The 15,615-nt window shown below is 36.1% G+C and overlaps 1 protein-coding gene across 5 annotated transcripts; it reads right to left on the bottom strand.

The window, feature by feature from the left end:
- Positions 1-13,911, bottom strand: LOC121407407 (protein BANP-like). Of its 5 annotated transcripts, none has more exons than XM_041598465.1 (13): positions 13,805-13,909; positions 13,608-13,685; positions 11,909-12,094; positions 10,741-10,780; positions 10,382-10,485; positions 6,933-7,078; positions 6,574-6,764; positions 6,100-6,210; positions 4,523-4,598; positions 3,640-3,803; positions 3,105-3,274; positions 2,194-2,406; positions 1-357 (listed from the first exon to the last, which is right to left on the bottom strand). In XM_041598465.1, exons 3-13 carry the CDS (start codon positions 12,071-12,073, stop codon positions 238-240), a joined length of 1,500 nt encoding a protein of 499 aa, XP_041454399.1. In that variant the 5' UTR covers positions 12,074-12,094; positions 13,608-13,685; positions 13,805-13,909; the 3' UTR covers positions 1-237. The 5 variants fall into 5 exon arrangements, with proteins under 5 accessions (XP_041454399.1, XP_041454401.1, XP_041454397.1 ...); XM_041598467.1 differs by having other exon boundaries at positions 11,909-12,091; XM_041598463.1 differs by lacking the exon at positions 13,608-13,685 and having other exon boundaries at positions 13,805-13,911.
- Between the last annotated feature and the right edge of the window lie 1,704 nt (positions 13,912-15,615).

The following is a 15,615-nucleotide window of genomic DNA, read 5'->3' as shown; positions in this document are numbered from 1 at the left end:
TTTTCCCTCCTTTTCCTCTGTTTGTCCTCTCCTTTCATTTTTCCAGTTTAATTTCCTCACAAAACCCTCCATCCTCCAGAGCAATGTATTTTTCATCCCCCTCTGGGGCCCATTTCATAAAACTAGCTAGAACGCTTTCCAATGAGTTAAAATCTACTGAAATCCTCCAGTCTGATTGGCTGATAGGGCATAATAACAAGTCTTTATGAAACTGAGCCTGATCTCTTTCCAAGTGATTCATTCCTTGGCCACTTCAAGTTGGACTTCTCTGATTTCCAGCTCTCCTGACTGAGATATGGCAATGGTATGGCCATTTGAAAGATGAATCTCACTGTCTTTGCCAGCTTGGGCTATTACCTGGGTGTAAAAGAAAGTATAGACTATAGAGAGAAAACAAAATTGTTCAGATAATTATTCAGTTGGTACGTGGAGCATTGTAGCCCAGTGGATTAGTCTTCGGACTTTGAAACAGAGGGTCATGGGTTCCAATCCCAGCCATGGTGTACTTTCCTTCACCACAATGTGCTGCACTCAGCCAAGGTGAGGTAAATGGGTACCGGTAGAAGTAAGTAATTCCTTGAAAAGCTGTGTGCGCTATGAATGCCTAGCTTAGCCGGGTAATATAGGAGCGCCTTGAGCACCTAACAAGGTGGATATGTGCGCAATATAAATACCCTATATTATTATTATTACTTGGGTTCATGTCTATTTCATCTGTTCATCTGATTCACTTTCTCACCTCTCTCTATCCATATCTTTTTCTCCCAATCAATTTCAGTCCCTGTGATATTACCCATCACTCTTTATTTCAAACTTTCCAAAACACATTCTATTTATTTCTTCTGTCTTTAATTTCTTCACTGTCCTTCCTCTCATCCCCTTCTATCTCTCTACATACTATCCTTATTTTTTCATGTCTGTTTAGTTTTTTTTCTAAAATTCATAAATCTGAATAGCTCTTGCAACAATTCCTGAAAATACTTTTTCCAAAACACACTCCAGAAATATAGCTGTAACTTCTTCCAAGAATGCAGGACAGGATCTACAGGAGAGCCTGTAAAGCCTGGCGCACAAAATGCGATGCAATTGCACTATTAAAGATCCGATTGGTTCAAATTGCTAATTAAAATAATGTAAGTGCAATTGCATTGCAGGCCAGTGCACACATTGCAACAGTCCTGCAATCGCACTGCAAAATGGTCATGACATCATCGTATACGCCAAATCTGATTTTTTTTTAACAAATCTGATCTTGGTGCAATCTCGTCGGATAGTGTGTGGGCTTAAGAGAGAAGGGTGACAGGGGAGGTGATGTACCTGTTTCAATTGATAAGGATGGATTTTGCCCCTATCTGAGTTGAATATGTAATCTACTAATGATGAGGATGAGACATCAATCTATTGGGGAATCTGCTTAAAGGTAAATGATAGTTTTGGTAACGATATCAAAATGAGTTTGTACAGAATCCAATGAAATGACCACCAAAGTGTCTGTTTGTATAAATGAAATGCATGTGCCAAAGGATTCTGGAAGAAATTGTGTAATTGCTGAGAAATCAGCAAATAAGCACAGGATTCAGGTAGGGTGTCAGGCCCGACGCTCTAAGCAATAATTATACATTGTCCCACGTGCGCTTATCTGTGTTGGGTACTTTCGGTGTGAATATTTTTCAGCGTAGATTTCAAGATTCACAAAGTTCAGTTAATGTAACTGTACCAGATCTAGATCCTCGATGATATACTGACAATTAAGCTTTATTTTACAGACTTTCTCATGAAATCAGTGTTTACTGCAACTACTGGAATTTCTCTTTAATGGGGAGGGGGTCGTAACGTACCTCTTTCAGCAGATCGTGTTGGATTTCACTCCTATATGGATTGAGGATGTACCCTCAAGAGAATGAGGCAATCTATTTGGGAGTCTGCTTTATACAGGAGGGGGACATAATGTACCTCTTTGATCTGATCATGTTGGATTATGCCCCCTTATAGATTGAGGATGTGTCCTATGAAGAATAAGGATGAGACAATCTATTAAGGAGTCTGCTCAATAGGGGAAGGGGACCTAACGTACCTCTTTCAACTGGTCGTGATTGATTTCACCCCAGTTGAGAATGAGGATACCTCCGACCAGTGATAAGGATGAGACAATCTATAGGGGAAGAAGGGAGCGGGAAGGGGGAAAGAACATACCTCTTTAAGCTGGTCAGGTTGTATTTCGCCCCCGTCTGGATTCAGGATGTGTCCTACCAATGAGGGTGTGGAGGTTGTTTCTATGGTGCTCCCATCAGGTTGTTCCTGGATGATGGTGATGCCTGTCAAGCCTTCTTCTGTTGGTACATGTATGGTCTGTAGCTCATTTACAACCTGCTGGAGGTGCTGTACACTTTGGCTCTGCTGATACGCCTATACATGAAGCAATTTATCAATAATAGTAGAACAGGTCCTCGACCATTTTGAGATTTGATATTTGAATAGGCAGTAAAACACCTACAGATTCTGAAAATCAGAAAACTTGAACTCGAGGATATTTTGTTCAAAAGGCATCTGAAAATACTTCTAGATATCTATAAATATGAACTTACTACATGCCTGAAGCATTGCTTTGTATCCTCTAGAAAACATGCTATATACAAAATCCAATTATCATTATTATTGCAATAAAACAGACAGCAATGTTTACAACCTTCTTGCTATAAGGGAGGTGATCACTGCCATTTTAATGTAGGCATCATGCTTATACACAAAAAAGCATAGAAAAGAGTTATTTCCCCGGCCGCACAGTCATAAGGGTATCAAATTGCCAAAATAAGAAGGGGAAAAAAAGGATGCATTCAACACCCTGGATTAGTGTATGTGATAAATATTTTTCACCCTGTCATGAAAATAAAATATTTTAGGAATCATTTAGAGTGGAGAAATCATTTCAAATTACTTGTTTAGGATAGTACGAGAATGATTACCGGTACTTATTTTGGGTCAATTTTATAAGTCCATGAATAAACATGGTGTCCAAATTGATATGATAGGGGGGAGGGATTATTGAATTAATTGATTAATTAATTAATTGATTGATTAAAGAATGAAAAGAAACCTTGTATTACCTGTGTTGTGTATATACTACTCGAACAAACTCTTTCCTTCTTGATCTGTTTGGGGTAGAGTTCCAGACCCTTTTGTTTACGTCTAAATGCTGTGCGGCACTTGGAATCTATGTTTAGTCTGATCCGATACCAGTCTTCATTTGTAATCCCACAATGCTTCACTAGATGACCTGTACAAGAATATAATTGTTTTTCAAATGCACTATTAGCAATCACATGTTTTAATGTGATTCATACCTGTACATGTAAGTCATTGGTCGAATGTACACATGGAAGACTTAGAGGGTGATACAATAATCTTATTATTTGCAATCATCAATTGCGACTTCTTCTTTATAATCAATACATCACTTGAACCTATCAAGTAAATTAAATTCCACACGCACACCAGTGAGTAAGTGTAAATTTGCAAACAATTGAGAGACTGATGGTTAAATTTGTAAAAAAAATATGAATGGAAGTTGATAAAATCCTTTTAAAAGCTCCCTACTCCCCCCCCAAAAAAAAAAAAGATCAAAGCTTTGCCCACACTCACAGTGAATGCCATAGATGAGTAATGGATCAAGTTTCTTCTTTTTATGTTTGCCGGTACCAGAGAGATTCGAGACTGCCTGGGTCTCCTTGTCAAACAGGAAATCCAACAACTTGAGAGCAAGCTTGTCAGCTGACTTGTACATGTTCATAATGTGAACCATCTCACTGTAAAGAATGAGAAAATATCACCTCCATTATTAAATTTATTGGATTTAACTAAAATGAGGAAATACCTGTTATTTTGTTTGTTTGTTTTTTTCCATTAAAATAGTAACATGCTTATTCAACCCTATATGGCTCATTTGGTAAAGAAATGGGGAAAATATTTCCTCAGTAACTTATTTTGGATTTAAATAAAATGAGGAAAGAATTTTCTTTTTTCCTTCAAATTAGAATGGTAATATGTTTACGTACCCGTACATGCAGTAGTTCATATCAACAATATAAATAATACCTTTTTCTAACCAACCCTGGTATATGAAATATTGTTTTGACTTTGAACAAATGTTTCTATTAAACCAAATACACTGACAAGAACCAAATGAGGAAAAGGTTGTTTCATATTCAGCTTCAGAGAATTTTACTTACTTCCCACATTTGGTAATTGGATATCAAGAAGCTACATAAAAAGACTATATCCTGAAAGTTTCAACGAATTCCATACTTGAAGAGCATCATATGAACAAGATAAAATACACAGATATTTCATTTTGACTGGGCGCCCAATAAAAATACATTTTGATGTAATTGTAAAATGTGTAAATTAATACAATAAAACTCATTTGTGCTTTATATTCTTAATTATTTCAGGTCATAAACATTATACATTAAATCTAGTAATGAATAGGAATAGCGGCAAACCTAAATATAGGTTGTATACTCACGTTGGGTTTATTTTACACCTGACTCTCATCGCTGGACTGTTCACATCACCTAACCAACTTCCATTTGGATAATCCTCTGTTCAAAATAATCCAATATGGAAATGATATGAACAACTCTAATCTATTTCATTAGTTTTCAAATGGAAGAGATGTCTTATGGCATGAATCATCGCATAAGTGGGACACCATCAGTATGTTTTGTCATCAAGTTCTCAGATCTGACAACTTACCATGGTTTTGATGGGTCCATGAAATTTACTCCGGCGACAATTGCTCTGCTGTAAATTCCATACATTAATAGAATAATCAACTTCAACCCTGGATTTAACACTATACCCTAAACCCAACATAAAACCCTTTCGCAACCCTAACCTCAAACAAGATAAAGCCTGGAGAAATTGTCGCCGGAGCAAATGTCGTGTCACCGATTTTGATTGGCTGAGAAGCACTATTACCATGGGAACTGTAGGATAAAACAGGACTTGATCAGGTAAAATATCTGACATGTAAAAAACAACATGAGCATGAGTATTTACTTGTTATCTATAAAGTGTAGAGTAGGATAAGCTTTGCCTGGCTAGAAAGAGACTCAAACTTTTTAGTGTAAATTTTATAACAAGGCAGTGTCTACTGTTATTTGGGAGAAAATATCAGGCACTTAAAGCAACATCAACAATAAATAATTGGGAGACTATCATAAAGGTGTTTGGAAAATGCCGATACTGCAAATGTTAAAACTACATTGCAGGTTGTGAAGAGGGGGGGGGTCAACCATTTTTGTAATGGGGATAAAAAAGAATAGGAATTAATAAAGGAAAATCTAAATTATTGTACATTTCCCAATTGATCTTACTAATCAAATATTTTGAAAATCCATACTTTTTATTTTATTGTTAAAAACAGAAATATAAAATGGAAATATTCTGAAAATTGATTTTGCCTAATTGATTGTGGGCCTGGCTGCCCCGCTGTGCAGCACCAGATCGACATTGCTATATCCCTTCAATTGTTGAATGCCAAACATGGTAGCATCCACTCCCATCTTTAAATGTCTTTTTGTACTGACCCAACTGGGGCTCTAAATCCGAACTCTCACTTGTGAGAGGGACGCTCTCCAAACTGAGAAAAATCATTATAGAAATATGATCACCATCATCATCCTCATAAAATAATAATAATAATGTCATATTTTACTTGAGGTAGCCACTTCAGTTCCGAAAACTGTTCTCCCAGTGGGTCTTGCTGAACATCATTATGTTATTACTACACCGGCTTTAGCATGGCTACCTTGATTGGGCGCTCAAGCATCCAAGTAATTTCTTCCTACCGGTACCCACTCACCTCACCTGGGTTGAGTGCAGCACAATGAGGGTAAATTTCTTGCTGAAGGAAAACATGCCATGGCCTAGGAATCGAACCTACATCCATTAGATTGACAGACGAGTCGTAACCATTAAGACCACAATGCCCCCACATCATCATAGTCATCACCTCCACCATCATCATCACCACTATCATCTCCATCATCATGAAAAAACAAAATTTTGATGATAATCATCAAAAGGTTGGACACTAACCTTCAGAATTGAGAGTGATGAAAGTGAAGTTTCCATCCGTGTTGTGTGTTTGCTTAGGCTCCACCTCAAAATTCTCTTCCTTATGATCAACGGTCAACTCATCTTGCACTTCTGGAAAGATAACAATACAAATTTCATGACAAATCTTTATTACAGGTGAACATCAAAGCAAATCCCAAACATGGCAAATCATCATGCAGGACATTCATCTATCATCATCTTAACCAATGGAAGCTATGACATTAGGTTTAGAAATACCTCTAAGAATGCTTCAAACTTGGAATGGATAAATTAATCACTCAACAAAAAAGATATATAAATACAAATATAAATAAATTTGTCAATGGATAGATTTATAAAGTAAATAGATAAACTACAAATAAATCAATCAAATGAATGAATGATGGGATGGACAGACGGATGCACAGACAAACAAACAAATGAATGAATGTATACAAGAATAACATATTGTACCCATTTCATTCTGCTTCACATCAGCTTGAATCTCCACAGTATTCTGAGCATCACATTCCTTCTGAACTTCAGCTTTCAATGTCCTTAGCTGATCATCTAGCTGTTCATCTGGTAACGTCACAATGACAGTGTGAGGTCTGGGACCCTTGACATGATTAGCAGGTCTGTCAGATTGACTCTTCTTCTTTGGTCTATATAGGCAAGAAATTGGTGGAAGTGGTAACACATGCGAGCTCACACTAACGAACTACCATCGGTGAATGGGGATTATAGTGAAATGTCAGAAATTGTTAAGGAAATCTCCAGAAATGATGGATTTTTCCTATCTACCATATACTATAGGACTAGCAACTGCTTACCGTGGTGTCCTCTTCTGTCCAAGATCTCTTTTAAGTTCTTCTATCTCCTTTTCAAGCCTCTTGTTTGATCTCTGACAGGCATGCAATTTAGATATCACTGTCTTGAAGTGTGAGTCCAATGATTTCTTCAAAGCGGCCATAGATTCCTGTGAGGTTCAATTTTAATTTTAAAAAACATATTTTATTCCAACAAAAAATCTGCCAATAAACTGTGTTCTGTACACCATCAATAGTATCAGGACAAAAATATTATACTTCTGAATATGAATATGATTCCTATCTGAAAATATAAACTCTTGGTAATTGGAATTTCGAACATGGTTACATCAATATTACAACATAAACATACAGCGATACATGTGGAAGGAGGAAATAAGACATAAAAGAGAGTATTACAGAAACATTTGAGACAGAGAGAGGGGGAGAGAATTGGATTTGTGTTTTAAAATACATACAGTGGTTTAATGAGCAAAATATATTAAGGGGGCCAGATATGGCATATTGTGGGGGAAATTATATTTAAAAAGTTGTAAGAAAGCAAAGCAAGTGAGCAAAAATTTCAACATTTTTATTACAAAAATCGAAATTTGTGACAGATTTTGACATAATAGTCACCCTTCTCTCTTTCCTATTTCATCTTTTTTTTCTTGGCCGTTCAATTTTTTTCCATCTGTACACCACTAAATACAAGCATTCAAGTTGCATCCTTATTGCAATGTCATTCGTCCCTGAGAGATTGGACAGCCAAATGAATTCAACATCATACTCTGATGAACCAGGGCCTACTGCATAAAAGTTACCATTATGGTGACTTTGCTATCCAATGGCAACTACCATGGAATCCTTGATTCTGATTGGCTGTTGATCGTTACCATGGTAGTTACCATTGGATGACAAAGTTACCATAATAGTGATTTTATGCAACAGGGCCCTGTTTTGACATCGAAAGGATTCAAAACACCTAGAATTCAAACCCTACACTTGGCCTGGGATCACAGTAGTTCTCATCATATATATGTATACCTTGTGCTAGGGATACATAATTCAGTTAAATATTCCTCTGATTTTTTTTCTCAATTCTCACTAGCAGTGTGCTATAATAAGCCTATCAGGAAAAGTAATGTCGGCCAGGCCTATCATAAAAATGAACATTGGTGTTGCATGTATTATGAAAAGCACAAATTTGTGTGACAGTGAGCCACACACATACAGCTACAGGGCGATTCCACACTAGAACTTCAAAAATATCATAAATTTTTTCAACATGCTTTCAATAAGTCATAAGTAGTGTAGTATTTTACTATGATACCTAAATTTTATGAAAATTATGAGTTTTAACCAAAAGTGAAGACAGATATTGTTTTTGGGGGGGAGAACAATGGAATTTTAAATTTTCAATAATTTTGCTTATTGAATAGTCAAGTACAAATTCCGCCTGAAACAATTATTTGCAAAGCATGAGAAGATTGAAAATATTGCAGGTCAATAGAATAATATATCAATGATGGTTCCAAATAATATCTACAACATTTTCATGATCCATAATAGGGGCAGCCCTGATTTTTCCGAACCTATTTTTGGCAATGTCCCGTACGACACATGACAATGCAAAAGTTTTTCCTACAATTTTATTTTTGATGATGCAATTTCATAAAATCAGTTTCTCTTTGTTTGACCCATGGGGGATCGATTTATTCCATAAGGATCTAATTACTGCCCTTCATTTTTCAATTATTGTCCTATTAAAAGTTGTCCCGTACGACACACGCTGTGTCGTACGGGACATGTCCCGTACGACACACAATATAATAATGCATTTAATTGCAGGATTTGGATTCAGAAACCATAAATAGTAGGCATATTTAAATTCATTTAATTGATTTAACATAAAGTGAACTGAAAAAGGACTTTATTTATCTCCATAGAACATGAAATAGGTGATTCTAAACATTTTAATTGATTTCATGTAGGCTTATTCTTTTGTGAATCCCTTCAGCTAAACTGGTGATTTTCACTGATCAGAGCAAGGTTAATTTCTTTTCATTGAGCATGAAAAGAAAACTTTTATAATCATTTCAACCTAGCCTGGAAGATGACTTCCTCTTGCATGCTAATGTGGAATTATTATAAGATGTAAAAAATACACATCAATCATCATGATCATCTATTTGGACTTCCCTTGATGATCACTATTTTTTTAATACAGTATTGAAACTCCTTACTTTTTTCAAGTTGTAAAAAAAAATTTGGAAACTAAGACAAACCATATGGTTTCATGAAATGCAGATGGGTTTGAAAAAGTAGAACCGCATTTCTTTAGAAAAAAAATTGTGACTAAAAAAAGCAAAAAAAGTGACAGTTGTGACATATATCATGTAGATATACATTTTATTAAAAAAATTATAACATTTTAGCCCCATAATTTACACAAAGTTTCATTCATTCATTGTTTAGTGTTTGGAAATCATCAATTAATTCCCTAAAATATAACTTCACACAAAACCTGAAGTTTTTCGGCTCGTAAAATGCTGTGAACACTTGTACATTTCCCATCATGAAAAAATTATAACATATTGTTCCCAATTGTATATATTGAGGTTACTTAATTGTATTGTCCTGAATGACTACTTATTAAAAGATTTTTTCATAAATAAGCAAGAATTTAGGGGCAATGCTCCTTCTGATTGATAAAAAGTTCATGTTTATTTATTCAGGCTGCCCAGTACAACACGCAAGTGCCTGTACAACACACAAGTGTCCCGTACGACACACAAGTGTCCCGTACGACACAGAAGTGTCCTGTACGACACACAATTGTCCCGTACGACACATTATTTTGTTTATGATATATTGACAGAAATATTCACCTAATAGCGGTTTCTAACCTAATGAATGTCTTAGTTTGATAGGATTATCATTACCATCAGCCAAATAATGTGATTGAAGAAGTCAAAGTGACATAAAGTAAGAAAGTTTGGCTTCAATTTAGAGATGTCCCGTACGACACATTTTGAATGTCCCGTACGCCACAATGTTCTCGAAAATTATAATTTGCTTTATTTATTCATGAATGTTTATTTTGCTTTCTTTTATAAATGTGTTTGTTCTTGGGTAATTGAGTGTCAATTTGAGTTCAGTTTCTATGAAATTTATCTGCCCAACTCACAGACTTTTGAGTACAAACTTGAGGTTTCTAAAAAAGCCACTTTTTCTGCGTCCGTACGACACATTACTATTTTTAATCTGTATTATACAGGATGTGAATTCAAGTCATGTTAAGTCTTGGTTTTTCTTACACTCTGGTAGTAGTTGATGACCACCTATAGTTACTGGAATATTTTTTGTTTTTTCTTGTCAAAAACTGTCAAATGTTCTCTAAATGTCCCGTACGACACGTATGGAATCACCCTATTGTATTTTTGTGGATGATTTGGTATAGTTAAAGATACCTTCATAGTAGAAGTACTACGCCTTTGTCTGATCGATTCATTTAACCTTCTCCGTGCATCTTTAGAACGTTTTTCAATCTCTGAAAAACTGGATCTGAAGTTACCTGGTGATGTAAAAAAAAGAAATAGGGGACAAGAGAATGTTTGAAAAGGAAGGGTACAGTGTAGTCAAACACAATTAGTCTTCATACTATGTACTCTTATCTGCAAATGTAACACTCCTTTTCTTGTCAGTGTGAATATCATTTTGCATTGCGAAAATCATGTGCAAACTGTAAAATAGCATCATTCAGAATTTCTAACAGAGAAATATTTACATGTATTCGCTCTACATAGATTGCAGACTTTGCTGTACTTACTCGGTTCTGTTTGTGTGCTCTCATCAGTTCGCTCACGCATCTAAGATTTAAGTAATAAATACATATGAAACAAATTAAAATGAATTCAAACTGATACATGACATAAGCCTTAAGTATAAAGAAAAATGTGTGCCTCTGCTGATGCCTCCGTCGTTACCAGAATATACTGCTGGTATACAACTTAAAGTTACTTCTAAAATTATCAAATAATGGCCTCAAAATACACTCAGATCATCTCAAACAGTCTAAAAGACATATGAAGCAAGATTGAGGCTGATCCCTCAAAAGGTAAGAGGTAATGTCATGTTTGACTTTTGACCTCATGACCCCACACCTAATGGATGAATCAAGTTTTAAGTTAAACCCTGACACAATTCTATTTTGTAATCAGAGGCTACACTGCACAATGCATTAAAGGGGAATCCAGCCTTGGTCATAATAATATGTTGTGTTTAAAAGGGGAAAATATAAAACAGAATGGCGAAAGTTTGTAAGAAATCGGACAGGCAATAAGAAAGTTATGGCTGTTTTAAAAAATGAGATCTCTGTTAAGACTATGTAGATTTCAAATTGGCAACTGGATAATTATGACAAGGGACAAGGACAAATTTGCCCTATAGGCCATGTAATTTATTATCAGTGATTTGCGGTTTTCTCCTAAGTACCCATTCCCCTTGGGCTGTAACCTAGATATAGCCCAGGTATACTAGTATGTTGTTTTATGTCCTCATGGAAGAAAAATATAATTTGAAGCGAAACTTTTGAAAAAAAATATGTAATTTTAGCCATTTTAATGTATTGGAGTACATGGAAACGTGGTAGTCCTTGCCTTACATCACTATGACATCATATTAGTGGCCAATTTGAAGTCTCCATGGGTATAGTGATTACCAAAATTAATTCACAACTTTTAAAAATTTCATAACTTTCTTATTGTTTGTCCGATATTGTTCAAACTTTCACCAATCAATTTGTCTGATTTTCCTTAAGGTTGGATTCCCCTTTCAAAGGGGGGAAAAAACTTTAGACCAATAGACTGGTCTGACACGTGTACATTAATAACACTACTAACATTTGATTGGGAAGAAATATAAATCAAAATAAAAAGTAAATGTACTATAGTGCAACATCTATAATTTTAATCCATCTATTAAGACTTAATATTCACTTGACAAACATGCGAAGTTGCCAAGTCCTCTCCAGACTTCTTTCTACCCTTCTTAATCTTTGCTGGGGGCTCGTCAGGTTTACCAGATGTTGCAAGGTCTTCATCAGCATTCCCGCGTTTCTGACCAGCGCTTAACCTGAGGGTCCTCAATGTGCGCAAAGACATTCTTGCAATTCAGTCCACCTACTTACAAGAAATACAACAAATAAAATCATCAGTGGGACCAGATGTTTCATTGTGTGATTTCACAAAAGAATTTTATGAATATCTATCCAACAAGTTTCCATTTGATGACACTATCACAGAAAATTTCAGACAAATTAAAGTCTTAACTTTGACAACAGATTTCATGTAATCTGTCAGATTTCCTTCTCCTGCAGACAGATGTAATTTCATCAAACAAATTCATTATAGATCACTATTGACACACAGCTCTTAGAGTGGCCCACCACCATGCATAGTACCTGAATTGTGCCCCCTCAACAAATGATAGCTGGAATATGAATCAGAAGGGGGGTGATATGATATAACCTTGAAAAGATTGTCAGAATGTCTTTGAAGATAATTGACGAAACTGAATTCACTCTTTTTATATTCACGTTATTTGTGGGTATTTCATAAGTTGCGCCCTTTATTAAAATGATGTCGCTCATACATGCTAATCCCAAAAATCTAGGCTAATAAATTCAAAGTAAGACTAGCAACTTTTAAAAATGAACTAAAAATTATATTAAAGTCAAGAGAAAAAAGAGAATGGAGTTGGAAAGAAAATCAGAATGATCATCACTCGTATAGGCCTACTATTAAAGCAAAAACAGCCAAAATTGTGGTTTTGGGAACCACTCGTAGATTTGTGTACGCGCACTTGTGTACAAAGTGAATGGAGGTGGAAATAGGCACTTGTTCACTGCCACCCTGCCTGTGAGGAATCTAGAGGTAGGACTATCTATGGTATGCCAATGTTGTACAGAGCACACACTTTAAAAATCATTAAATATCACTTTTGTGACCAAAATTACTAATTTCCATACAGTTGCAATTTATTTTTCAATAGTAACTTGGGAATAATTTTTTCCATTCACTAGATTGCAGAGCGCTCAAAAACTTGAATTTTGGGCATATATTTGTGTACGCCCTCTATTGGTGGAAAGTTATATGGCAAGAAAATTTTCATTTTTTGATCTCCATTTTTAAGAAAAAAATGATTTAAAGAAGCAAATTTAAATAAGTGCCAAGTTGTATGAATAATAGGTGTAATGGAAACTGTCAGTGTAAAAAAATCAAGCATTTTCCCCAAAGAAAAAGAGAAAATAAGCCAAACATTGCCACCCTTATTTCGCCACACATGGAAATAAAACTGAGAACAAGGTTATATTATAACCTTGTTCATTGAATGAGTGGAAATAGGGAAGTGCGTGTGACTGAATTAACTAAGCGCTGCTGTGTGAAGTGAACGGTAGTTCCATAGGCAATATCACGATAATGCCACAAAAACAAATTTAAAAAAAAAATGGGTGCAAGAGTAAGACTGCAAGTGAAAGAGATAGTATTGGAACTTGTTGTTATATCTCTGTCTGACTGTACTAACAAGAGTTGCACCGCACCGTGCACCACACAGTCAGGGGGTTGAAGCCGGTGACTGGGCCGACGCAGCCGGGCGATGGGGTCACAGAAGCCGAGAACAGAGAACACTTCGCACCTTAGCAGCCGCTACGAAATTACACAAACCGTTACAGCGCGCGTCTCCTACATCGACAGCCTCACAATGCATTGGCATCTGTTGGGAAAACGTTAAACTTAATGAATATATCAAGCTATCCCGAATTTATCAAACTACAAATATCAAAAACATTGAAATAACATAAATTTCGACATTGATTTGGTAGGGAGACTTACTATTTTTCGCGAAAACAACGAGAATAAGAACAGTGTGCGAGAATTTTGGAAACAAGAACAACGCGGATCCCGATAAAATGGCGACGTGATGGGAATGCGAAGATGACGTCATAATGTCAGAAGTGCAAATCGATGAGGCGCCCAGCTCCCAGAGGTCGAGGTCGAGGGAGGGGCACGATATGACACTAGTGAAATTTTTCTCTTTTTCATATTTTGAGAAATATATATAAGAAAAATGAAGGATACCGTACTGAATATTTGGATGCTGCATCTCATTTATTACGCCTTGATAAAAATTTTCATCCCTTTCAAATCCGGGGGGGGGGGCCACTTCCATTCACGAGTGGATACCATGCGCGACCATTGGGTCTCGAAAAGCACCCTAAACACGTAATTTCCATATTCTGAAAATGCACCCCTTAACAAGTATTGGAAACAAATTAAACGATACTCTTGGCAAATATTCCCTGAAATGAACCCCTAAACAAGTACAGGAATGTTTTATTGTTGGTCCTTCGTTCGTTGGCTTATACCTTATTTGGTTTAGTACGACCCCACCTTCTATACCTCGCGCAAATCGGACTCTAAACACGAAGTTTTGGGGCAAAAAGGACATCCTTTATAAAACATTTTAATTTTGTTCTATCATCCCCGCAAATTTGACCCTAAACACGTAATTTTCCTAGCGAAATATAGATACCCTTTTTTTCATTATTTTTGTGTTTTTGACACCCTTATCACGTTACGTACGTAACGTGCCCTATCGTGAAAAGACATCCTTTTTACGTGCTTTTTGGTCGCGCATGGTATCCACTCGTCAATGTAAGTGCCCCCCCCCCCCGGGTTTCAAATGCAGAGAAGAACTAGAAGAACTGCGTCCTCGTTAACTTTAGGTCCCTCCAGAGTATATGTTGATCATAAGTAACAATTTGTCTGAAGGCCGGCAGTGGGGTAGTGGGGCAGTCATGATGTCATTATTAAGGCCAAAAACTTGAAATTGAAACATTTTTACTGTCTTATTTAGATACTGGGACTGTGTATGGGCAGTTTTTATATGATACCACAATTGAGCAAAGTTTTGATATCTTTGGGGGAATAATTAAGTTTTCTATCATATGACTTGCATGGAGCCCTGAATGTTAAAATAGGCCTATTACTAGTAAATAAGCAGCATTTTTGTTCACATGAAGATTGAAAAATTATTACATTTGTACTGAAACGTATGTTTCTATGTCGGGCTGTGCCTGCTGTCCCTATGGTAAAATTAATGGAGTGACAACGAAATATAAATGAAATCACGTGCTGTACTTTAACCTTTGTGGCGACTTGATGGCTAGTTTCTTAAAGGGGAATCCAACCAAAATAAAAACGTGTGTCTATAGAGGGAAAAGAATATCAGACAAGTTGATTGGTGAAAGTTTGAAAAATATATTATCTGGGTTATGTTAAGATTAAAAACACACTAAAAAATCCCTGATAATTAAGTACATGGCCTATGGGAAAGTTGTCCTTGACCTTTGTCATAATTTACTTACCCAGTTGCCAATTTGAAATCTACATAGTCTTGGATCTCAATTTTAAAACAGCCATTACCATTGTTTGTCCGATTTCTTTCAAGCTTTCACCATTCTGTCCTTTTTCCCCCATTCCAACACAATACATGACCAAGGCTGGATTCCCTTTAAGAAAACCGAAAAAAGTGATTTGTGTTGCAAATACTATAACTCGGACTGTCATTTTATTTGACAAAACTAATGCTAAAAAACAGTCATGGCAAAATATAATTCAAAGCCTCATTGTGTCCTGATATT

This window comes from Lytechinus variegatus, chromosome 2 (assembly GCF_018143015.1).
Source record: "Lytechinus variegatus isolate NC3 chromosome 2, Lvar_3.0, whole genome shotgun sequence".
Taxonomy (NCBI): Eukaryota; Metazoa; Echinodermata; class Echinoidea; order Temnopleuroida; family Toxopneustidae; genus Lytechinus; species Lytechinus variegatus.
Note: the sequence above shows the minus strand (reverse complement) of the source record. Positions and strands in the feature narration are given on the sequence as shown.

What these genes read in the sequence shown, in the direction of transcription:
- LOC121407407 (XM_041598463.1), bottom strand. Translation starts at nt 12,073, where the DNA reads ATGTCTTTGCGCACATTGAGGACCCTCAGGTTAAGCGCTGGTCAGAAA. An exon ending in GAGCACACAAACAGAACCGA is followed by an intron (nt 10,486 to 10,740) that starts GTAAGTACAGCA and finishes TTACATCACCAG; the next exon opens with GTAACTTCAGATCCAGTTTT. An exon ending in GGACAGAAGAGGACACCACG is followed by an intron (nt 6,765 to 6,932) that starts GTAAGCAGTTGC and finishes TTGCCTATATAG; the next exon opens with ACCAAAGAAGAAGAGTCAAT.